Source organism: Narcine bancroftii, chromosome 3 (assembly GCF_036971445.1).
Source record: "Narcine bancroftii isolate sNarBan1 chromosome 3, sNarBan1.hap1, whole genome shotgun sequence".
Taxonomy (NCBI): Eukaryota; Metazoa; Chordata; class Chondrichthyes; order Torpediniformes; family Narcinidae; genus Narcine; species Narcine bancroftii.
In genome coordinates this window covers 331,801,122-331,827,629 of record NC_091471.1, presented here as the reverse complement: position 1 = coordinate 331,827,629, position 26,508 = coordinate 331,801,122, and the positions used below count along the sequence as shown (strand labels likewise).

The following is a 26,508-nucleotide window of genomic DNA, read 5'->3' as shown; positions in this document are numbered from 1 at the left end:
ATCTTTACCCTGTTTGACCTGTTGAGTTTCTCTAACATTGTGTTTTTACTTCAGTCACAGCGTCTGCAAACTTTCATGTTTTACTTCTTGGTGACGCTGTTCCCTCAGCCCTGAGGCTTCCTTTGAAAATATAAAGAGAGGTTAGAAAGGCAGTCAATGGACATGCCACCCATAAATAAAAAGTGCACGTTGTCCAGGCTTCCTTCATTGACTCTTCTCACCAGGGTACCCTTGCTGGAGTGTTTTCTATCCATAAGGCATAGATAGTGCAGCAGGTTGCCAAGAGTTCTTCAGTTTCGCCTTTCAAAACGATGATTTCCGCCACACAGAACAACAGATGTTGTGTTTATGTGCAATCACATTACTTCCAAGCTCTGTTTATCTTGTACATGACCTTTCTTTCATATTGGAACTCCCAGCCTAACAGCAGTGAAGAGGTTCCACCAAAACTACTTGAAGGTAATGAGAAGTTATAGTTATGTTAGATGCTTGTCAAATCATTAAATTATCACAGTGCATTCCTTACAGAATTAGATGCATTACCATGGCAGACTGGTTTTATAATAATTTTCTATCCGATTGATGTGACAATAGATACAACTTATTTATTGCTATTGAACCATCAGATTTCTGATGAGTAGACCATGCACCTAGTCACTTCACCTGGATGGTTACCTACCCTATTCACAATTGCATTTCTGTCAAAATGTCATGCTCCCCTCACACATCTGAGCTGTGCTCCAATGAACAAAACAATTTCAGTTTTTTTTTGGGAACGTCCACAAAACTGTTACTTTCACATCATACGCAAGATCACACTACTCTGTCTTCCTGAGCAGTCAAATATCTAATAAGTTCATGTCCCCTTTTGTCAGAGGACCATAACATTTATAAATACATGTTTGGATTGATTAAAACTCACATAGCAAGATTAATTCCTGTGCTCCAGTGTGGTGCTAAAACAAAACCAAATCAGATTACTAGGTTAGCATCAGTTTTTATCAAATCCAATAGCAAACCTTCAATAATCCCCATCTGTTGACAAGAAAAATCCAATGAATCCACCTGTGAAGAATTGGGGCTATTTCCCCACTGTCCTGGTCAACATTTACCTTTCATACAACTTTACTGAAACTTTTGGTCTATTTATTTAACTGATATTTGGGTCTTGATCTCCTCCCCTGTTCTCCTTCGGTGAAGGCTCCATCTTTGAGCTGAGACCGTAGCCGATGTTGAGTTCAAGATTAGACAAGGGAAAAATGTGTTTCCCGTTTCCTCCTTCAGTTGCAGTGTCCATACTGGACGGGTAACCCTGGCCATTGATCAACAGATTGATCTGCCCAGCATTTTTAGTTTTACAACCATAAATATGTTCTTTACTGCGTCAACAACACTTAAATGGTTTCTCAGAGTTTTTATAAAAAAGCTGGTGCTGCTGGTAACAGCAATGCTGCTACTCTGTAAGGTCTAACCGCTCAGTTCTCAAGTCATTGGCTCTGTACTGGCTTTAAATGGCCAGTAAAAGGAGCGGATGGTTTTAATTAATATCTTGCAACCGTGGAATCTGTGCCCCAGATGGCAATGCCTTTGCTGGGGAGTGTACTTCGAGGAGTTGCAGACTCCGGGAGAGCAGCAGATGGGCACAGCACCAGAAATAAGGAAAACACCACCTGTTTGAGAAGGAGAAGCATAGGAGGTGACCCTACAGGATGGAACATCAGATTTTTTTTTTGTTGTAAGTTGAAGGAATTAAATATGCACAGTAGACTTGAGCTTCTATGGAGGCCAGCTTTTCAACATGTATTCATGAAGACCCTGGAGTCTCCTTGTATGATCTGGACTTGCAGTACTGTATAAAACTGCCCACTGAATCCAAATGGAGGTGATAATGTTTAAAACATCTTTTTCACCCATTGGGAATGCCCATCACAGGGCAGCCAGCATGGATAGCTTAGTGATTAGTGTATTACAGGGGCCAGCGATCCGAGTTCGAATCTTGAATTGTCTGTAAGGAATTTTTACGTTGGTTTTCCACCATCCTTCAAAAGCGTAGGCAGGTTGTAGGTTGATTGTAAGTATTTGGGTGGCACGAGTTCATGGACCAGAAATGTCTATTTTAAAAAGTTAAAATAGATGCGTTAATTCATTGATTTTCCCATTTCTACTGCTCGTTCACTGTAATTAATTAATCTTGAGTTGCATTTTGTTCCTGTGGTGCAGTTGACTATTCAGTGCACATCTCATTTATTTCATTGTCAACAGTACTGGGGATGGGGAGAAGTTAGGTTAATGGTCAGAGCCTTGGGAGGTCAGGCTCAATCTCTTGGGTCTTCATTGCCCAGCAGAATTTAGCCATGCTGTGGAACAAGTGACAGCAGATTTTTTTTTTAATGTTCATGTTAATGCTGTTAGATTTTAATTGGACTGTTGCAAAACTAAATCTGGCTAATGGATCATTCTATCTTGCTTTCATATAAATGATTCAGTTTGGAGTAGAGCGGTATACTCATTCTGTGGACAAAGACAGGATTGATTCAAAATTCTTTTCTCACAACATTGAGCAAAAAAAATGAATGGCTGCTGTTGAGCTTAACAGGGAAATATCTGGGCTGCAGACAGCTGTGCAGCCAAACAGATCAGGCGAATGAACAGAATCAACTCTTGAAATTCACATTAATTAGTGATGGGAGTTGCTTCAAATCTAATTAGATTGGAAGATGTGGCTTTGCCATGTTGGCTTGTCATGAATCAATAGATCACTGTCTCTGAAATCTTCCAAGATAGCGATCTCAAGCTGTTGAAGCAACTGCCATAGGCAGTGTAATTTATGAACTTTTATATTAATAGCTCCTGTAACAACACACTCAAATCTTGGCAATTAGCAGTATAGCAAAGACTAAGTATTGGTGAGATCAGGATTAGAGCTTTAACTGTATTTCAGGATTAGACATTTAACTCGAGACCATGTCCTGGTTAGGCTAATGGAAAATATGGGAGGCACTGTTGAAAGATGAGCAAGGGAGTTGCCCTGGATTATATTTACTCCTCAACATTCCACCATTCAATAAGGTCATGATTGCACTTTTTTCAGTACCCATTTCTTATTTTATAAACTTATAGAGTTGCAAAGCACAGAAATAGCTTCTCCATGACTTCTCTTCACCAATACTTGTTCTCTCTGTAGCTTAAGTTTTGTTAATTCAAGTGCTCGTCCAGATGCTGCTGAATTATTGTGAGAGAACCTGCCTCTGCCACCTCAGGCAGTGCATTAGATTGCAGTTATTCTTCCTTGCATTCCCCTCCCACCAACCCCCAAAACTTTTATTCTTCATTTTAAACCTGTGACCAATTGCCATGGGGAAACATTTTGTGCTATCTATCTCATCTGTGCCTCTCAATTTTGTATAACTCTTACCAGGTTCCCCTCACAGCTTCCTCTGTTGTAAGGAAAATCGAGTCTCCTCACTTTTAATAACAAGCATTTACTCTTTGGGAACAACTTGGTGAATCTCCTTTCAGGTGCAATCATATTCTCCCTTTGGTCTTGTCTCTGGACTCAACAATATTGATGATGAGATGCTGTTGAGAGTTTATTGTCACTTACACAAGTGCAATGTATAGATGCACCCAAAATCTTCGATGCTGCGACCAGACAAATACGTAAGATACACCAGCAGCAATAGTATAAATTAAATGACCACGTTATGCTAAAATAAACAAGATGATAAATGTGAAAGAACAGTTGCAGTTAATCCAAGGAAGGATATTTCAGTAGTGTGGACAGATGTTTTGGTGGTCCTGGGTAGTTTAGTGTTAGGGTAGCAAGACCCTTGATAGCTGTTGAAGGAAAATCTGTTCTTGAACCTAGAGGTGCTAGATCTCCAGCTTCTGTACCTTCTGCCTGAAGGTAGTAGCTAGAAGAGATTGTGACCAGGAGTCTTTTATGATGTTGACTGGTGCTTTGAAGAGGTGCCTCATGTGGATGTTTTTAATGGATGGGTCATTGGTGCCCATGAAGGACCTGGCTAAGTTTGCCACTTTCTGCCATCTTTGTCATTCTTGGGCACTTTAGTTTCCAAACCAGGCTATGATGCAACCAGTCAGTATACTCTCCACGGTACGTCTGCAGAAGTTTAATAGTGTATTCAATAACATGGCATATCTTCTCAGACGACTTAGCAAGTGTAGGCACTGATTCCCTTCTTCACGTTTGCCCCTTTTCTGGTGCCAGGAGAGTTAGATTTATTGTCACAGAGAACCCCGAGGTTCCTTTTTCCTGCAGGCCGGCAGAATTACCACTAATTGGTAGTGCAAAAATAAACTGTACACAGCAAAAAACGTGTACAAAGAACTGTAAGCAAACTGCAATACAGAGAGAACAAAAGCCCTATTCTCCTCATGTATTATTTACCTATAATATGATTAATAAAAAGATTGAAAAAGAAAAAATTGAAGATTTCAGTTTGAGGAGATGAGAATATATTTGTTAATTGTGGTGTAATGTTATATCATGTCATATAGTGATATTTTCCCCTTTTTGATTATGTTCACCTATTCTTATTGTTTACCTATAATATGATTAATAAAAAACATTGGAAAAAAAAGAACAAAAAGAAAATCAATAAAGTGCACAAGTAAGAGTCCTTAAATGAGTCCCTGTATGTTTGTCATTGAAGAGTCTGATGGTGGAGGGATAGCAGCAGCTGTTCTTGAAGATACTCATCCTCTCCAATGTGCGGTCCTCCGCCTTCCCTTCCTGAAGACAACGTAAGCTCTTTGGTCTTGCTGACGTTGAGAGGGAAATTGGTACCGCCCGACTAGGTTCTTGATTGCCATCCTATATTCTGACTCAACATTTCCCATTATTTGGCCAACAATGGTGAAGTCAGCTGGAGCTGAATGTGGCTAAGCAATTGAGAGGGTAAAGGGACTAGAACAGGGGAGTAAGCATGTATATTGTTTAATAAAGTTTTACCCATAACATTGTGCTCCTGTATTCTGTGGCAGTCATCCTATCCTATCTATCTGCCACCTTATGATCATTGGACTTATAAACCAAGGTGCCTTTCTTCAATACTTCCTATACCCATGCCATTCGTGCATCACATAAAGCCCCCCCTAACACTTCCCTTTTTTCTTTTTTTTTTAAATTTTTTTTATTTTTCACACTATAAACCATACTGATCAAAATACATATAGACATTTTTCTCTTGAATATATAGTGTAATTTTCTCCCCTTTTTCCCCCTCCCTCTCCCCCATCCCATTTATTCAAAGTTCAATCTATAAGATACATTAAACCCGTTAAACAATGTCGTCACTTAATAAAATAAACAAGAAATTTTTGTCTTTTACTTTTATAAACTGAGTCAGTTCATTTAGTTCTCTTCTCCTTCTGTCATTTTAGGTGGTGGAAGTCCACGGTAGGATTTCTCTATTGTGTTTCATGTATGGTTCCCATATTTGTTCAAATATTGTGATGTTATTTCTTAAATTATGTTATTTTTTCTAATGGAATACATTTATTTATTTCTATGTACCATTGCTGTATTCTCAGACTCTCTTCCGATTTCCAGGTTGACATAATACATTTTTTTGCTACAGCTAGGGCTATCATAACAAATCTTTTTTGTGCTCCATCCAAATTGAGTCCAAATTCTTTGTTTCTTATATTACTTAGAAGGAAGATCTCTGGGTTTTTTGGTATATTGCTTTTTGTGATTTTATTTAATATCTGGTTTAGATCTTCCCAAAATTTTTTCACTTTCTCACATGTCCAAATTGCATGTAACAATTTATAACAAACATGTACATCAAACTGCAAGAAAAGGAGAACGAGGAAACAAACTGTAAACCTAAACAAAAATGGGAACAAGATCTAAACATAAAGATAAAGAATGAAACATGGGAAAAGCTATGCTCTGGAACTATGAGAAATACAATAAACACGAGGTTACGCATGATACAATATAATTGGTTACACAGGCTATACATCACACCTCAAAAGTTAAATAAATGGGACCCAACAGTATCAGTCAGATGTTTTCGCTGTAAAAAGGAAATGGGAACAGCAATACATGCAATTTGGACATGTGAGAAAGTGAAAAAATTTTGGGAAGATCTGCACTTCCCTTATTCTGATGCTTTATTCTTTGGTAACCTTTGGAATCGTCAACTGACTATGCATAGTGTTCTGCAACAGAATGGCAAAATTCCTAATCCTCGAAGTGAAAAGAAGATTCTTCTCGTCTCTGAACCTTTTGACCATTGCCTTATTATGAGCTCTGATCCCTTGTAATAAAACTTTCCAGCATTCGCCCTCAAGCCTTTTTAGAGTTTAATGAAGTTAAGCGAGGTCATTTTTCAAAATCCTCATAAAACCCCTCTTATTCTGGAAAGCATATGAGGCTGGTAGATTAATTGGTTGTCATTGGACCAGAAGGTCCTTCCACTGTGCTATATTATTAAAATAAACAAAACCAGTCATTGCACTTCTAATGAAAGTATAGAATTGTAAATATCGGAGTGATATCACCAATGCCTGACATAATTTCAGCAAATTCTCTTGCATTTCAAAATCTTCACCAGAACAGCTAATGTGCCATTTTCATTTTATATTGCTTGCCTTGCAGAGCTGTGATCTGAGTACAAGGAGCTCGGTATTCTGCACGTACCATACATTTAAAAACAATTTACATTTACTGTTTGTCAATAATTTTTTATTCTGATTTTCCAGAATCTTCTCACTTCTTCTCCAGTTTTTTTTTGTGACCTATTTCCTTAATTAGTTTATTTTAGCTTCGCAACTTGAATCTGACTTGCCCACCTAGCTTTGTCTCATCAATACATTTAGATTTTGTGCACTCAATCCTCTGTTATCCTGTCTTTTGTGAGAAGGAATGTTGGAGATCACCTCTGTTTGAGGGTGCTTGAAATGTTCTTGGTTCACCCAATCCCTCTGTACCAGCCTTACAGAGCCACTGAGTTATTTTGCTTCTTTTTGAGCCAAAGAGTTAAATGTATCTGGCAATGCTGCAGCCAGTTTATCATACAGGAAATGACACTGCAGGAGAGACATGCTCTGGAGTAAACAGTGATGTGATGTTCTGTGCATTAGACTTGATGTGATCTATTTCATGGTGTTCATACCCAGGAAGTGCTAAATCACGATGTCTTTCCACTGAAGCAAAATGTGGCATCAACATAGAATTTGAACAGATATTCAAGGAGAGCCGGACTATCCTTCAATTGACGTGCTTCCTTGCACTTGGTGTTTTGTTAATTATAAATTGACTCCACCCAGCTTTATCCTTCTCAAACACACTCTTCTGCTCCACCCTTCCGTCTTCTAAAGGCCTTGTTCTCTGATTTTTTTTGTGCTGCCCTCTGTCCTTCAAGGAGCCCATTTGTAATTCTGGCAGAATTCCCACTTGATATTTGATGCCAAAAAGGGCACTGCTAATCTTTACTTCGACAACATTCAGAGACAACCGAACTTTATTACTTTTGTAATTAAGTCAGCCAAAGAAAATTGCTGTTGTTGCATAGTTTAGAATGAACACAGTGCTAAAATATGGCTGCTAAAATTGTACATATTGGTAGCATGTTAACTTTGCCGACAAAACTCCTCAATAAATGAATCATTATTTGTCAGGGTTTCCAGTGCTGGTGAATGGAATAGCCTTTGGATGCCAATATCAGCACCAAGCAAACACCAGAAAGCAATGCACTCTGTTCTTGTCATTCATGAAATATGGGCATTGTTGTCAAGCTCAGTATTAATTACTTTGAGACCTGGACTACCTAAAATAGGCATTTTAAGCAATCAACCATGTCTCTGCAAAATTCCCCAGATCCATTCAAATAACCAATGTCATTGGTGTCCCAGGATAACCTCCCCAGCAGTTAGGCTCTATTTACACTGCCTGCTGCTTTGGGTTACATCACTATTCAGAACTCTGCCGAGGGAAGAGATTAACAGGCAGAAGAAAAGCTTATTTAAAATGCAACATTCCTGAGCTCCTGGGAATCTCGGGCCAGTGACTGCTCAAAACTCATTCAGCATTCAGTATTGTTCTTGGAGCCTCCAAACGGCATACCAGGAGCTCTGCAGAAGCAGGAAACTGCAAACGAGCTCACAAACTGACCATCACCCATCATCGTCAGTCACCACCTGCCTCATCTGTGCATCTTGCATTGGTACCATGAGCCATTGCAGAATCCATGAAATGGGAGAGAAGCTAAGTCACTGCCAATTCTAAGGCACAGCTTAAGAAGAAATACTGCTCCTGTGCTGCGAGCAGAGTGGTCCTAGGCCTTTCCAAATACAGTTACAAATCACCCAGCTGAAAGCTAAACTGGTTAAGGATAGCACCTTTCCTTCTCACAAGGATAATCGTGAACCATTTAGTTAGATTTGCAGAGTTTGGTAGTTTCATGGAAGCCATCACAAGTAATAGCTTTTTGTTTGAAATTTTTATTTGATTAACCAAATGTACATGTCTGAGCAGCTTTGGGATTTGAACTTTTTTTTGGGATCAGTTGAGGCCTCTAATTACAGCAGGTATCCATGACTGTTCCTCTTCCCCTTGGGAATTGGTGCTATTTTCAAGGGACGAGGTGCACTGAGATCCCAACTACAATGCAAGTGGGCATGCGGATCAGGAACACAGGCAGCCACACAGGCTGCCGTAAAAGACGATGATGGTGAAGTAGTCTGCTTCTGAAAAGCATATGATGTTTGACAACATGACGTTTGTACTTTTTACCCTTAACCCATGATTGGCCCCTTCATTTTCTCACTTTTCCGCTTTCTACAGTACTTAATGTATTTCCTTGTTGCCCAGATACGTTTGGACAAATACAATGGCAGCATTGTCAAACTCGTTTCTGTTATTGGTTCAATTTCAGCCACGTGCACTTCGGACTTGGCCAGCAATTGGGAATAGCAGGCATAATCACAGCTGTTACAATATCTCTGCACTGGTTGAGAAGTGTAACTAGAACAGAAGCTAGTTTCTACAATTTATGTATCTGTTGCACTCTATCTGAGTAGGTGTGAGGAAACCTTGAAATGGCAAGTGTTAATGGGTGTCCAGCCTGTCACTCTCCCTGGCCAAATAGGCCATGGATTGTTGGTTTGGGCTAAAATTCTGCACTGGATGTATTAACCCTTAACGCTGTGTTCACCAAGGCTGCATATCTGAATCTTCCCAGTTATCACCTTCGTCCAACTCTGATGAGGAGCTCCTTCTTCAGCATTCACTTTCTAGTGCTTTTCGTACTACCTTGCCATGAATGCATCCAAATCTCCTGCCATCTTTAACCATTTTATTGTGTGCGCACTCACTCATCTCCCTTCACTCCTCCCCAATTTCCCAGCAGCCAATCACAGCAGCACCAACCCAAGTTTTCATGGAGGAATCCAGAAGGCAGTATTCACAAGTACAAATAAATATTGTTTCAGAAATATGAGAGTCTTGTGTGAGCAGTTCCTTCAGTCTTTCTTACTGCTCGTGGGAAGAAGCTGTTTCTCAGCCTGGTGGTGCAGGCTCTGATACTCCTGTATGTCTTTCCCAAAGGGAGTAGCTGAGAGATACTCTGTGCAGGGCGGAAGGGGTCTTCAATGATTTTGCACGCCTTCGTTAGACAGTGGATCACATCAATGTGGGGGGGGGGGGGGAAGGGGACACCACCACTCCCCTCTGCCACTCTTGTGCTCCTGTGGATTGACCTCAGATCTATTTCTCTGCAGCAACCATACTACACTGTGATGCAGCTGGCCAGGATGATGTCTATAGAGCTTGAGATGAGGGCGCCCAGTACCCTTGCCTGCTTCAGTTTTCTCAGCAAGTGTAGTCATTTTTGCACCTTCCTGACAAGTGTGGAGATATCTCCACAATAGGTCACGAATTAAGTGGACTCCAAGGAACTTTGTGTTCTCCACTACAGAGTTGTTGATGTAGTCATCCCTGGTTTTCTATAGTGACGCTAGGAGCTGGGTCTGGTGATGCATTTGTGGGTTAGTAACATGAACAGGAGCGGGCTGAGCACACAGCCCTGATGTGCATCAGTCTCGACATTCTGCCACTGACCTGGACAGACTGTGGTCTTTCTGCTAGGAAGTCCCAAACCCAGTTACAGATAGGGGTGTTGAGTCCCAGTGAGGACAGCTTCTCCATCAGCCTGGTTAATGATAGCATTAACCACCAGACTGAAGCCGATGAACAATAGTTTGCCGTATGAGGTGTGGTTTTCCAGGAGGGTCAGGATGGAGTGAAAGGACAAGGCTATGGCAACATTTATCGAACAGTTTCTTCTATAGGCGAATTGGGAGGTGTGCTTTGATGCATTCCATCACCAGATGTTTGAAACATTCCATAATGGTGGAGGTCATTGCCATAGGGCAGTCGTCATTAAGGCTTGTTATTCTCGTCCTCTTTGGTACTGGGATGATGGTGGCCGTCTTGAACCCAGTGAGAACAATGGACTGCTACAGTGAAGTGTTGAAGATGTCTGTGAAGTTCTCCATCAAATTGGTCTGCACAGTCCATCAGTACCTGACCAAGTATGTTGTCTGGTCCCACCGCCTTGTGTGGGTTCACCTTGGATCGGGTTCTCCTCACCTCGGCCGTGGCAATGCAGGGGGCCCATTCATTGGGGGGCATGGGAGGTTTCTTTGGCATCATCCTGTTTTTCTCATCAAGGTGTGCATGGAAGACGTTCAATCTGTCCAGAAGGAAGGTGTCGTCTTTAACTCACAAGGTTAACGTGATCTGATCTAGTTGATCCCTTGCCTCATGTTGCCTGTGTCACACAGCTGCATGTGGATCTTCTGTGCATATGCTCACTTTGCCTTCCAAATTGCACAGGAGAGTTCAGCCCTGACTGATCTTAGTGCCATCCTATCCACTGTCCTGAAGGCAACATCATGAGCTCTGAGAAGTGCATGGACCTCAGCATCCAACCACAGCATCCAACCATGGGTTTTGGTTAGCCCTGGTAGTGAAGCATCTGATCTCAGTGAGATAGAGGACAAAGATTGAAGGTAAGAATTGTGAGATTTAGAGGGGATTTAAGGGGTCCTTATTTCACCTGGTAATTATCTGGAATCACTGCCTGAGAGCGTCCTTGATAACAATTCAAGTGTCTCGGTGAGTGCTATGGATGGGCGCACACAGGCCAGCATGAATGTGATGGGTCGCCTAGCCTATTTCTAATCAACATGATTCTATCTAACCATAGCTTTTACTTAGTGCCTGAAAAGTATTTTGTTCCATATCAGTCACAAAGTGAACCTCAAAGTATATTCAGCACTTTAGAGAACAAGCAGGTACAAAAGCATGCCAAAAGGTGCAAAACCACTATTTTTTGGCCTCGTCATAAACTTCCCATTGGGATCAGAATCCGAATTTATTGTCATGAACAAGTAATGAAATTCGTTTTTTTTTGTGGCAGCATCACAGAGCAAACATTTATATTATTACCGTCTTACAATGTTACTATAATTTTTTTTTAAAATTAAAATAATAGAGCACAAAAACTAAGGCAGTCTTTGGTTCATTGACTATTCAGGAACCTGATGGCAGCGGAGAAGCTGTCCTTGTGCCATTGAGTACTCGTCTTAAAGCTCCTGTACCTTTTTCTCAATGGTAGCAGAGTGAAGAGGGCATTGCCTGGGTGATGGGGGTCCTTGAGGATGGAAGCTGCTTTCTTAAACACTGCCTCATGTAGATGTCCTTGATGGAGTGAAGTCTGGTACCTGTGATGCTGCAGGCTGAGTTAACAACTCTCTGGAGTTTATTCTTGTCCTGAGAGTGTGTGCCTCCATTCCAGGCAGTGATGCAACAAGCCAGAATGCTCTCCAATGTACTCCTGTAGAAGTTTACGAGAGTTTTCAGTGACATACAGAATCTCCTCAGACACTTCACAAAGTATAGCTACTGGCGAGCCTCCTTCATGATTGCATCAGCATGGAGGCTCTGGGACAGATCCTTGGAGATGTTAACACCCTGGAATTTGAAGTTTTTGATCCTCTCCACTGCTGAGGTGGTGGATTGGGTAGTGTTCCCCTGACTTCCTTCTGAAGTCCACAATCATCTCCTTGGTTTTGCTAACGTTGAGTGCAAGGTTGTTACCATTACACCATTCAACGAGCTGATCTATCTCCCTCCTGTACGCTTCCTCTTTGCTGTTTGTGATTCTGCCAACAGCTGTAGTGTCATCGGCAAATTTGTAGATGGCATTGGAATCATACCTGGCCACACAGTCATTGGTGTATCATGAGTGGAGCAGTGGGCTAAGCACGCATCCTGTATTGATAATCAGTGAGGAGGAGATGTTGTTTCCAACTCGTATTGACTGTGGTTTTCCGATGAGAAAGTCAAGGATCCATTTGCAGAGGGGGGTATAAAAGCCTAGAGTTTGTAGCTTGTCGACACTATCTGATTGTTTTGAAATCCCGATGATTCAGTGCCCGTCTCGGATAATATTTTTTGTGCTCCCTTTAAATTCACCAAAAACTTTGAATTGCCACTTGCCTTGTAAACTCACCAGCGTCCTTTAAGGCAGCATCACCAGGTCAATAAAGAACTTGTATTCTTGGGCTTACACACCGAGCTGCAGAGGAATTTCTGCGTTGCTGGAACTATTGGTTCTATTGGATGGGACATGAATCAGAGACCCATCTGTCCAAGCAAATGGAAAGATCTAAGAAACTAATGGAAAGCAGCAAGCAATTGTTTTAGTCGTGGTGAACATTCAATTCGAAATGTTGATGGGCCCATCAAAGCAAATTATTCACGTACCTGGGATGATTTTGTCCATAAATGAATTTTAGTAACTCATTGACAACATTTTTACCATAGAAACAATGTGAACAGAAAACCATCTGGCTCCATCATCCATTATGAGCATGACTGATCATCATCTTCAATACACTGTTCCCCTACCTTCCCCCCCTTTTCTTGATCCCTTCAGTGTGAAGGAATATATTGACTTTAAAAAATATATATTTAGTGACTTGATTTTCACTGTCTTCTGCAGTAGAGAATTCCTCAGATTTACAAACCTCTCAACCATGTTCCAAGTGGTGTTGTCCAAGCTGAGACTGTGATCCTACTTCTATGCTCTGAAACATTCTTTTTTTATCGACTCGCCCTGGTCCTTTAGGATTTTAGAGGATTCCTATTTGTTCTTCTGTTGTTCAGTGAATATAGAGCTAACCAATCCACTCTCTCCTCATATGTATAAATGATTATAAGGGGCTAAAATGGTGTGGGTGTCAGGCTAATAAGTCTATAATTTCCTTTCTGCTGCCTCCCTCTCATCTTAAACAGCGGAGTGACATCGCGATCCTCCAGAACTATGCCGGAATCCATTAATTCCTGGAAGATCATAATGGTTGTAGAGGAACTGACATCACCATGCTGATTACTACTCGCTGAGGTGCTCAAAACTGATGTAGGAAATGTCTGCAGCATAAGGTCGCTGTGAACCCCTAATCAACATCCTTTCGATGCACCCCAAGGAGAGATGAGCAGTAAGCACAATAACAAATGTTTAAGAAGCAGCCTCGGCCCGTGTTTGGGGCTCACTTGATTATAGATATCTAAGCTTCATGAGCGACACTCTGTATCTCAACTGAGCGATGCACGCTTGGAAATAAAAGCATATGCTTTGAAGTGCATTGGATCTGAGGTTGAGACCAAGAAAAGGATGGAGCTCCAAAATAACTGTTTTGCTCTATTCAGTTCCACAGAATCATCAAATCTATAGATGGTGCAAAAGTAGTCGGCCTCATCACCAATAATGATGAGTCACATTACAGTGAGGAGGTTGAAAGGCTCATAAAATAGTGAGTCTCAACATGAACAAAACAAAACTAGATGATTGAGGACAAAGGTCGATCATTCTCACCATTGACGATTCTGTTATGGTGAGATTGGAAAGTACAAATGTCCTTGGCATGCACATAAAGGATGACCTATCCTGGTGACAACTGTCAAAGCCAACATAAAAGCAAAAAGAGAGGGTATGCATGGAAGCCAAAATTAGTGGGAAGATTAGAAAGTTTTTGAAAACGCGCAGAAGATAACAAAAAAAAACTCATAGGGAGGGAAAAGATAAAGTAGATTAGCAAATAATATCAAAGAGGATACACGAAGCCTTTGGGAGGCAAGGAAATGGCAGAGGAACTAAATGAGTATTTTGCATCAATCTTCGCTGAAGATGACAGCAATATGCCAGATGTCAAAGAGCATTAGGGAAGTGAAAGCAGTTACTATTTCAAGGGAATGGGTTCTCAGAAAGCTGAATGGTCTAAGGGTGGATGTCTCCGAGACCAGATGGATTGCACCTTTGGGTCCTGAAAGAGGTGGCGGTAGAGATTGTGGAGACATTGGTATTGATCTTTCAGGAATCAGTAGATTCCATTATGGTCCCGGAGGACTGGAAAATCACAAATGTCACCCTACTATTCACGAAGGGAGGGGGCAATAAAGGAAATTCTAGACCGGTTAACCTGACCGGTCAGGTTGGAGTCGATTGTCAAGGATGAGATCATGGAGTACTTGGAGGCATGTGACAAGTTAGGTTAAAACCAGCCAAAGTTTCCTTGAGGGAAAATCTTGCATGACAAATCTGTAGGAATTCTTTGAAGAAGTAACAAGCAGGCTGGATGAGGGAGATGCAGTGGATGTGGTGCATTTGAATTTTCAGAAGGCCTTGGACAAGGTGCCACACATGAGGCTAGTTGACAGGAGCCCATGAAATAACAAGAAACATACCAGAGAAGGTAGAACATTGGCTGATTGGCAGGAAGAAGAGAATCAGAATACAAGGATCATATTTTGGTTGGCTAACAGTTGCACAAGAGTTGTTCTTGGGGCTGTTTCTTTTTATATGGTATATTCTGGAATTATGGAATGAATGATTTTGTGGACAAGTTTGCAGATGATACAAAGGTAGGTGGAGGAGCAAGTAATGTAGAGGAAACATGGAGGTTTCAGAGGAACTTAGATTAGGAGAATGGGGAGAGAAATAGCAACTGAAATACAATGTCAAAAAGTGTAAGGACATGCAAAAAATAAACGTGGAATATTTTCTTAAATGGGGAGAAAATTGAAAATACCCATTTCAAGAGGAATAGGATATAACAGCAGGGATGTCTTGTTGAGGCTTCATCAAGCACTGGTGAGGCCTCACTTGTGAGCAGTTTTTAGCTCCTCATTTAAGAAAGGACGTGTTGACATTGGAGAGAATTCAGAGGAGATTCACAAGGATGATTCTGGGAATGAAAAGGTTATCATATGAGGAGTGTTTAACAGCTCTTTGCCTAAACTCATTGGAAGTTGGGAGAATGAGGAATCTCATCGAAACATTTCAAACGTTGCAAGGCATGGACAGAGTAGATGTAGAAAGGTTGTTTCCCCATTGTGAAAGAATCTAGGTCAAGAGTTCACAACTTCAGGACTGAAAGACAATCTGCTTAAAACAGATGTGGAGGAATTTCCAGCCAGGGGGTAGTTGATCTGTGGAATTTGTTGCCACAGGCCATTGTGGAAGCCAGGTCACTGGGTGCATTTAAGGCAGAGATTGATAGGTTCTTGATTATCCAGGAAATCAAAGGTTATTAGGAAGAAGGCTGGGCAGTGGGGCTGAGCTGAAAAATAGCAGGGCAGACATGATGGGACTGCATAGTCTATTTCTGCTCCCAGGTCTTCTGGTCAAAACACTTACTCATTTGTCAGAAAGGCATAGCAGCACCTACACTTCCTAAGGAGGCTGAGAAGGACTTATCTGATGGTTTCAGCTCCCATACCACTCTCTTGCAAACCTTCAGATAGAAGTCTATACATAGAATTATTAAAACAGCAAAGAGGATCACTGGGACCTCCCTTTCCTCTATCGACAACATTTACTGGGAACAGTGGCAGCGTCAGCGTGGGTGCTGGATAGAAAGCGCCTTCTAGAATTCCTTGAGCCATATTTAAACAGACACTTTCTATCCAGCACACTGTATCGCCAACCCAGTTTAATTAGGAAGGTAGTACAGGAGGATCAAAATCAGGACTCCCGGGCTGGGGAGTAGCTTCATTCCACGTGCTCTAAACTATAGACGAGCTGTATCCTGTAATCATTCCAACATATTTATTTTGATTGTTTATGTGGTCGTTATGTATAAAGTATTTCTGTGTTTTTTGTGTCTGGAGGGACTAGGGTTGTCTGTGCATGATCAGATCCTAATAAACTGAACTTCAACAACATTGTAACGTGCTACGTTCTATGTCAGTCTCACCTTCCCAGGAATCAGTCGACTGAGTCATTGTTGGACTCACCCCGTGGCAAGAACATCCTTCCGCGGACAAGGCAACTGAAACTGTACCCAGCTCCAGCAAGACCACCCTTTTTTGTGTACTCTAATCCTCTTGCAACAAAGCCCAATGTATTTTATAAATGTTTGCTTTCTGAAACTGGTTTATAAAGAACACCCAGGCTGCCACTGCACTTTTCTCTTTGCCGACCACCTTGTGGGGAAAAGATACTTAAATTGCTCACGCCATCCGTTATACAAACGGACGCCACTGGCGCTTGCCGCAATGCAAAGCAGAAGCGATCTAATAGCCAGATGCAACCTGGAATATTTGAAAAACTTGAAAGGTACATTCTAAATCAAAGGTATTTAGAAAGTATTCAAAACTGATGGAATGCTCAGCTACATGAGTCTCACTTGGTTTTAATTTTCTCCTTCATTCTATCATTACTTAAAGATTTGACGGCAATATATAATGTCAAGGAAAAAGTCTAGAGGAAATGGACATTGGTCTAAAAATAAACTTCGAGCAAGCAGAGGAGAAAGGTTAAGCTCTACTGTTGGCTTAGTGGTTAGCGCCCCAGCAATCAGGACCTGGGTTCAAATCTGTAAGGAGTTTGTACATTCTCCCCATGTCTGTGTGGGTTTTCCCCAGGGGGCTCCGGTCACTCCTATCGTTCAAAACGCACTGGGGATTGTAGGTTCATTGGGTGGCATGGGCTTGTAGGCGCTGCATGTCTTTTTTTTAAATTAAAATGTAAACATTTAATTTAAATCTACTTCAGGAGGGTAGATTCAAGATTTGTTCGCTTTGATGCCAAGCCAATCGTGTTTAGCACAAGATAGAAATTGCAAGGGATGTTACAAAGGAAGCATTGCATTAAATAAATATCCTTCCTCAAAAGGATGAAACTACTGTCAAACAATGGAACAAGTCTCACATTTGCTCAGTGTACAGCTCATGCCTTCCAGCTGCAGCCTACAGGGCTGAGAGAGAAAACTTTTCTGTTTCCAAGGAATTGCCCTTATTTCCTTATCACTCTCTACTTTATTTTTATCCATCCCTGGCACATTTCTACCAAGATAATTTCGCAGTGAAGTTCCAGGATGTCAAAACTTCTGCTGAGACGAAGCATAAGGGTGGAGTTCATCTCCCTTTGCTTGGCGCAAAGTAGGTCAAGACAAGTGTTGCACGGCAAAGAAAAAGCCATGTGCCTATCATGACTCTCTATACTAATCCCATTACATATCAACCACTCAAGTATCTGTCTACATGCCTCTTAAATGTTTGTACTGTTTCTGCCTTCTCCACCACCTCTGACAAATAATCCCATATACCAACTACTCTGTGTGAAATATTTTACCCTTTAGAGTCCTTTAAACCTCCTCCCTCTTACCTTAAACCTAACCATCCTCTCAATTTTATATACCTCTATTCACCTCTCTGCCTCCTTTGCGAGAGAGAAATTAATCTGAGCCTATTCAAGATCTCCTTACAACTCAAGCTTTCTAATGCAGCCAGTATCTCTGAATCTTCTGTACCCTTTTTAGCTTAATCATATCTTTCCTCTGGTTGTTGACCAGAACTCCACACAATGCTTGAAGTAAAACCTGTAAAAAGTGTTCTTTAAAATTGTAACATCTCATTTCCTATAATCAGTGCTTCAGCTGAAGGCAAGTAGGCCATTCATCTTCTTCACCACCCTGTCTATCAGTGTTCCCGTTTTTAGTGAACTACAGTAAAATCCCTATTATCCAGCACTAAATAAGTAAATGGATTTTTAGAATAAATAGTTTTAAATAAAAGTTTAAAATTGTTTAAGTAACAAACAACCCCTTGGGAGCAAATATTCAGCCAGCAGAGCGCCCCGGTTGTGCCCCATCCGCAGCAGCTCTTTGAATGAAGTTTCAATAAAGTTGTTTTTGAATAAAATGGTGGTACCCAGGATGAGGAGCCGGCTGATGCTGGGGCGACTCTCCCAAAGTGTCTCTCTATCCCTGGCCGAGTAAGAGACTTTATCTTTTAAGTATGTTAGTAAGGCTTTATCTGTAAACTTGGGGGGGGGGGGGGGGTTGGGGGGAGGAGAGTTAGTTATGACGGTTAGAAGCTACATAGCTCTGTTACAGCACTCATGAATGGGGTTCAAATTCAAAGGAAGGTGCGCCGAGGGCCTGACTGGGACACTCACATGGGGGTTAGTGGGGTTGTCAGTGCAGAGAAGGTGCGCCAAGAGCCTGACCAGGACACTAGCGTGGATTTGAGGCAGGTTGTCATCATGAGGGGAGGGGGTTAATTATGACAGTGGTACAGTTAGCACAACACTGTTACAGCACCAGTGATCGGGGTTCGAATTTAAATTTTGTAAGTTAATGGGAATGAACTAATTAAAGTGAATTTTACATAATTAAAGACTACAATACTTTTTTTTCAATTACTTTACATTTTGTACTGCCTTTTGTATTTTAAAGGACATAATGCAAGTGTATTTGTTAGGCAGTGGAACAGTGAGTCTGACTCAACCAGAAAATTCACATATCCGACATCTGTGATATCCATAGGTGCCAGATAATCGGGATTTTACTGTATATACGTGAACTCTAAGGTCTCTCTGTTCAACAACACCCTCCAGAGTATTGGCATTCACTGTGCAAGTCCAATGCTGGTATAGATTCCAAAATGGATCACCTCACACTTGTCTGAGTGAAATTGAATCTGCCATTCCCTTGCCCACTTTCTCATGCTATCAATTTTGGTGGCATCTGCAAACATACTAATTTATCTTGCCTTTATTCTCATCAAATTATATGACCAACAGTAGACCCAGCATTAATCCCTGAAGCACACCAGAGGTCACGGGCTTCCAATCTGAAAACTACAATTGCCACCCCGTGCCTCCTGCCATCAAACCAATGTTGTATCCAATTGACCAGATCACTCTGGATGCCTACCTGTTCTACCAGCCTTCCATGCGAGACCTCACTGAGGTCCACGTAGAAAACGTTCACTACCCTACCCATGTCAATTATTTGAGCCACGATTTCCCTGAAACATTTCTCACAGCTCCATTCATAGATTATGGGGATATGCTGTCTCCCCAGCAACTCTTAATATAATTGTAAAATCTTCTAGGAATCTCCCCTATATGTCCTTTAAATTTCTTGTGTACTTTTACATTCAACCTCCTGCCATCAGATTTCTGATACGGGAATGAATCACAGACACAACCTCGCTTTCTCCCAGCGCACTATCCATTTATTTATTTATTTAGTTAGTTTTGCCGTGAAGTTTATAGCAATATTTACACTGTGATGCTGCTGCCAAACAACACATTTTGTAATCAGAATTTATTGTCATGAACAAGTCACAAAATTCAGGGTCTTGGGGAAGCAACATAGTGCAGACATTCACATTATAAACCATATTACAACAATAATAATGTAAAAAAATAAATAGTGCACGAAAAGTGAGACAATTCATTGATAGCTCAGGAATCTGATGGCAGCGGAGAAGAAGCTGCTAAGTGCCTGTCTTTAGGCTCCTGTACTTTTTTCCCCGATGGTTGCGGAGTAAAGAGGATATGGCCTCACCCCCAGAGGTGGTGGGGGTCTTTGAGGATAGAGGCTGCTTTCATAAGACACCGCCTCATGTAGATGACCTCGATGTAGTAAAGTCTAGTGCCTGTAATGTCACAGGCCAAGTTAACAACCCTCTGGAGTTTTTCTTGTCCTGAGATTTGGCGCCTCCATGCCAGGCAGTGATGCAACCAGTCAGAATGCTCTCTATGGTACACCTGTAGACGTTTTTGAGAGTCTTTGGTGACGTACCAAATCTCCTCAGATGCCTTACAAAGTATGGCCGCTGGTGAGCCTTTTTCGTGATTTCATCAATGTGGAGGCTTCAGGACAGATCCTCGGAGATGTTGACACCCAGGAATATGAAGTTCTTGTCCATCTCCTCTACTGATCCCTTGATGTGGACTGGGTCATGTTCCCCTGACTTCCTCCTGAAGTCCACAATCATCTCCTTGGTTTTGCTAACATTGAGCACAAGGTTGTTGGTGTGATACCACCCAACGAGCTGATCTATCACACCATGGCCCCCCCCCCCCCATTCACTTCCTCATTGCCATTTATGATTCTACTGACAACTGTGGCGTCATCAGCAAATTTGTAGATGTCATTGGAATTGTGCCTGACCACACAGTCACTGGTGTATAATGAGTAGAGTAATGGGCAAAGCACGCATCCTAGGGCTGAGCCTGTGTTGATGATCAGTGAGGAGGAGTCATTTCCAATTTGTACTGTCTGTGGCCTTCCAATGAGAAAGTCAAGGATCCATTTGCAGAGGCCCAGAGATTGTAGCTTCTTGACCAGCACTGAGGGAATAATGGTATTGAAGGTTGAGCTGTAGTCGCTGAAGAGCAGCCTTATGTATGCATTGCTGTTTTTGAGGTGATCCAGAGCTGAGTGGAGAACCAGCGATATTGTATCTGCTGTGGAGCGATTGTGATGATAGGCGAATTGCAATGGGTTCAATGGCATTATTGCCATGATACGCTCATGATAATAAATCCAGATTCTGTCTGTATCCCATTATAACCTATGACAACCTTCTAAACTGTCCACAATGCCGTCTACTTTGGTGTTATCTGTAAACCCATCATTCCATTTCTTTGTCCAAGTCACTTATAACAATCACAAAGAGCAGACCCCTGTGGAACACTGCTCACCCACCTCCATATGCTCAATCTAATATGGTGAAAAGTTTCCTGCAGTCTATCCTGTTCTCCACCTAAATTTATAAATTTTGGTGTCCTTTCTAAACCTCCTCCACTTCAGTTCAGTCATGTCGTTTCTCCAGTCTCCTCGTAACTGAAACACTCCAACCTAGGCAATATCTTGGTGAATCTCCTCTGCACTCTCTCCCATGCAATCATGGCCTTCCTTTGTTGTGGTCATTGAAACTGTATTCAGTATTCCAGCTGAGGTCTGACTGATGTTTTATAAAGTTGGAGCATAATCTCTCTGCCCTTGAATTGTAATGAAAGATTCTATGTTCTTTTACTGTCACCATTTGTGTCACCCGGAGGCCCTTGTAGTAAGAGAGAAAGAAAGAGAAGCAAAAGAGAGTCCTTTCAGTCACTGAGTGTCCATGGACTCACCCCCAGCTCTCCTGCAGCCTCTGTAGCCACACAGACCCCTGTTCTATCCATTGGCCACCCGAGCTCTGGGTCTGAACAAACCTCTGACAGGATCCGGAAGCCTTCAGTGCCCGAGGCTCCTCACGAACTCTGGCTCCAATACCTGGTTCCCATGAGCCAGTCTCCAGCATCCACAGCTCAAGCAGGCCCCTCAACTGTAAGGTGCCCGCAGCCTATGTGGGCCTTCAGCTGCTGAGCCCTTGCTGGTCTGCCGCCACGGTCACTACGATGCCTTGACTTCCAGTTTAATGCTGCCCAGAGAATGAGGAATTGATGCAATGTTGTGTCGCTTGGCCTTTTCTTTCATCAGGGCAGTATATGATCTGAGCACGCAGGAAGATGAGCAACTGAATCTGGAGCTTGACTGCTCAGTGCATTTAATCTTGTGCCTGGAATGATCATTTCCAGTGTTTTTATGGAGGGGCACTAGTTTACAATTTAGTAATTGGAATTTTTTTTTCCAGAGTTTGGCTTTTTGAGGGAAGTCTCTGAAACAAGACCATTTACAGTCCAGATGTGTAACAGGAAAAGCTCTTGCACACAGAATTTATGTGCACCTTTTAGGGATAACAGAGCCAATGAGTGCCCTTGTATTGAGGCTACGCTTTTAATCAGTTATCTTAATCTCTTGATCAACTTTTTTGTGTGATCTCATTCCTGTGGAATATTTTGTGTATCAATATTGAGATTTGTATAAAGTGGTCATCAATGCTATCTCCCACTAGTTACAACACACAGCTTCACTCCCGGGCATCTTTCTCTGTTTGATGCTGTCTGAGGGTCGACTTTACCTGATGGAGGTAATTAACATCAGGGCGACTGCTTTTGGCTAAAGTAAACTGATTCGCATCTGGAACAAGTATTCATATAGTTCTTTAAAGTTTTTTTTTCCACTGTGTGTGATAGTAACGCAGGTTATAAATAAGAGAGCCAGCCCTCTTTGACATTGGCACGGAGATCCAACTAGTGTAGCCACTGAGTTGATGCTTTCACCTTCACTACTGGCGATCCAGATATCTGGTCTCCAATATATGGTTTTCTGCCTATTAAAATTAACTGATTTGATCAGCTGTTCCCTGCAGTCACCGTTTTCACAAAACAGCTGCCCTTGTAATTTATCAGCATGTTACTTGAGTTAAGGGAATATTTTTGATTTTGTTGATAGTAAACCAATCCTGAACATCTATTTTCAAATGACTGGAAGGATTGCTCTCTAATTACTGATCTCAGGATGAGATTTGGTCTCTGAATAAAAAGGGGTAATGAGCCAGCAGACAGGAGGGAGCTGGAAACTTGGCTGGATGGTGCACCAACAACAACCTCGCACTCATTGTCACCAAAGCCAACGAGCTGATTGTTGACTTCAGGAAGGGAAAACCAGAAATGTACGATGCAGTGAACATTGAGGGATCAGAGGTGGAGAGAATGAGCAAATTTAAATTCTTGGGCGTCACCGTCTCAGAGGATCTTTCCTCGACCCAATACACTAATTGTATCATTTAAAAAGCACGTCAGCACCATTACTTCCTCGGGAGTTTGCTGAGGTTTGGTATGACATTGTAAAAATTTGCCAGGGTTTCCAATGTATGGTGGAAAGTGTGCTGACACCAATGCCCCTGAGCATAAAGCCCTGGAAAAGGTGATGGTCACAACCCAGGACTTTACAGGCAATACCCTCCCTACCATTAAGAACACTGCATCAGAGGGCAGCAGCAATTATCAAGATTATCAGGATTCACACCACCCAGCACACTCTCTGTTCTCGCTGCTGCCATCAGAGAAGAGGTTTAGATACCCCAGGACTCACACCACCAGGTTCAGGACCAGCTGCTACCCCCTCCACAATCAGACTCCTCAACGACAAACTTAACCAGGCACCGGGAAAAAGAATCTCAGGGTTGTAGGTGATGTCCAGTATGTACTCTGACAATAAATCTGAACAGGACGTGTACCTCCACTGTAATCGCAGCCAACAGAATGAAGGTGCTCAACCAAGTGATCTCCCAGTCTGCGTCCAGTTTCTCCAATGTAGAGGAGGCCACAACAGCAGCACCGGGTGCAGTAGATGATACCAGATGCCATCAACACCAATTTCTCTGATTTCCCTTACTTTTTTCCTATTCTATCTCCTTTCCTCCAGCTCTCCACCCCTTTCCCTCTCCATTCATTGAGCTGTCCCCTTTCCACTATCACTTACCAGCATTTTTCTTTTCTGCCCTCCCACCCAAAATCACCTATGACATTTTGTCAGTCGGCCTGTGCTCCTCCCCCGCCTTTTCTTCACCCACCATTTTATTCGGGGTTCTGCCTGCTTTTTGATCATACCTTGTTCAGGCCCAAAATGTTGGTTATACATTTTTGCTTCCTATGGACACTGCATGACCTGCTGAGTTTCTCCAGCACTTTTGTGTATTAAATTGCAATCACAGAGTCTGCAAACTTTCTTGTTTAACTGCGCCTCCTGGTTATCATGTTTGTTTTTCCTTTTTTTGTCACTTGTATCAATAATTCATTTGTAACAATGATTATTTCACAATAATCTTGTGCTCTTGTTTTGACCAGCTTTCTATTTGTTCATGAGACTTTATCTCACTGGTCATGCCAGCATTTATTTTACTTCCAAGATTCACTTTCCTTGTAAAAAGCTTTGAATAAATTTAATGACCTGAATTTAATTTTTTCCAGATTCTCTTGCAGAATCAGTAGTTCAGTCTCTGTTGGCTACACCAGTGACCTTATCACTTTGCTTCTGTATCCTGTCAATGTATTCCAAAGTTATCAATCTGGACTCAGTAATGAGTTAAAGCTGGCTATTGCTATGGACGTACGACTACATGTTTTGCTGTTTGGTACAAATGTATTCTTTCAGTCACTCATTCCCCATTTGGAATTCAATCTTCCAGTGGTTTTCTGTGTATACAGCTATTTGGAGAAGATAAATCTGTTGCTATAAATATGTTTCTGTAAAGCCTTTTATGAAGGGAGGAAAAGCCAGCTATTTGTCTAGAAAATGGGATTCAATTCAAATGTCCAAGGGATGTTGAAATTCAAAATATTCGAGAATGTGTCACACACAGACCAATGCATCTTGCACCATCAGTTCAACTAAGTTATGGTTAGCCTAGCGGTTAGGGCAACGCTGTTACAACGCCAGTGATTGAGACCTGGGTTCAAATCCCGCATTGTCTGTAAGGAATTGGTATGTTCTCCTCATGTCTGCGTGGGTTTTCCCCGTGGGCTAAGGTTTCCTCCCAAACTGTATGGGGGGGGGGGGGTAGCTACAGGTTAATTAGATGGCATGGGGCAAAATGGATTGTGACCATGCTGTATGATTAAATTTATACATTCAGATCATTTCCAGCCATCACTTGTATCTTCCTTTCAAATGCCAGTCCACAAATATTTTAAAGATGACCTTTGTCACTTGTAATAAAAGATGATGAAATATTTTGATGTTTGTTTGAATCGGAGGTTGGAGTCCCATTTTATTCTGCTGATTCAATGTTAATGACCAGTACATGAGAATAATTAGTGTCCATTTAGACTAGAGTGAACAGAATCACCCTGTTGTGTTTCTCCTTGAAGTTAGAATTTTTTAAAAAGTGAAAGATACTCTTGAACAGTTTTGTTTTTTTAATCTATTTAATGCACTGACGGCAGTGAATACATGATAGCAATATAGCTTTTCAGTGCTGTATCCTTACTCCGTAGGAAGGATATTGATGTTTGAGAATAGAATTTTTGGCTGATTATGGTTGATACAGTTCCCAAGAATGATTAAATTCCCACTTTTTTTCACCGTGTTTACTTATGACATAGAGCATATTGACCCTAAGTCTATCCTAGCTTAGAGCAATCGCCTTCCCCGATAATTATTCCCAGAGGTTGTTCTCCCCTTATTCTCATCAGCTTCCTGCCAGATTCACGGCAATTTACAGTGGACAATTAACAACAAAACTCCATGACACCGGGAGGTGAGGTGACCACTTGAAGGAACCCCACAGAGAACACGTATATTCCATACAAAACACAGGATTGGACCTTTGTACACTTGCTTGGTACTGTGAAACATCTTGGGCACAATTAAAATATGATTAGTTCCCTCGGTTGACCCTGGAGCTCTCCAATAAAGGTTGCAATTTAATACTGAACTGGAAGGCAATCGCATGCCCACACCTAGGGTTGAAACTATCGGTCCCATTCGATGGAAAAGGGGACCTCAGGCTGCTGCGGGGAACGGGGAGCTTGGGCTGCCGGGGAGAACGGGGACTTCAGGCTGTCCCAGGGAACGGAGACCTCAGGTTATCGCGGGGAACAGTGAGTGGGGACCGGGCTGCTGCTGGGAGCGGGGACCATTGCTTTACAGTGCTTTTAATACAAAATAAGTACTGTACAGCAGTTTTAATAAAGATGTTTTAAAAATTTTGGTTGTATGTGCGGGTGGGCGTAACTCACATGGGTCGGAAATCAAGGACTAAATGTATATAAATATCATAAAGGACAATAGGTTTGCATTTCAAAAATGTCCAGCCTGACGTGAGTCCCTTCCATCAAGTAAAAACTTGAGCTTCGTTTCCGACAAAGTGAAAGTCTTTAACTCTCCACTGTAAGCTTGGACTTGGCTGTTCATCATCCAGCCTGACCTGTTAATTTGTGTGTTACCTCTGCAGGTTTTAAATGAAGAATGTGATCAGAACTGGTACAAGGCTGAGCTGAATGGAAAAGATGGCTTCATCCCAAAGAACTACATTGAAATGAAACCACACCCGTAAGTTAATGTTTTCTTGCTTTTCTCAACTTCAGTGAATTGGGAACAGTGTGTTACTCTTGTGTCACTTTCAGTGATCCCTACATTTCTTTTTATCCCTCCTCCAATTTACCTCTTTGTTGATGTCCTCTCCTTTGCAAATATTTCTGGCATCTTGGAATTGCTTTATTTTTATTTTAGCTAGATTTAGTGGTGTCTGATATCTTCAATGTATGCAGTGTCACACTT

At 41.8% G+C, this 26,508-nt stretch overlaps 1 protein-coding gene across 1 annotated transcript in view; it reads left to right on the top strand.

The window, feature by feature from the left end:
• The window catches only part of LOC138759223 (growth factor receptor-bound protein 2), a 140,192-nt gene that overhangs the window by 72,381 nt on the left and 41,303 nt on the right, over positions 1 to 26,508 (top strand). Inside the window, exon 2 of the mRNA XM_069929305.1 lies at positions 26,183 to 26,280. Within this exon, the coding sequence (XP_069785406.1) occupies positions 26,183 to 26,280 (98 nt within the window). The remainder of the gene's footprint in view (positions 1 to 26,182; positions 26,281 to 26,508) is intronic.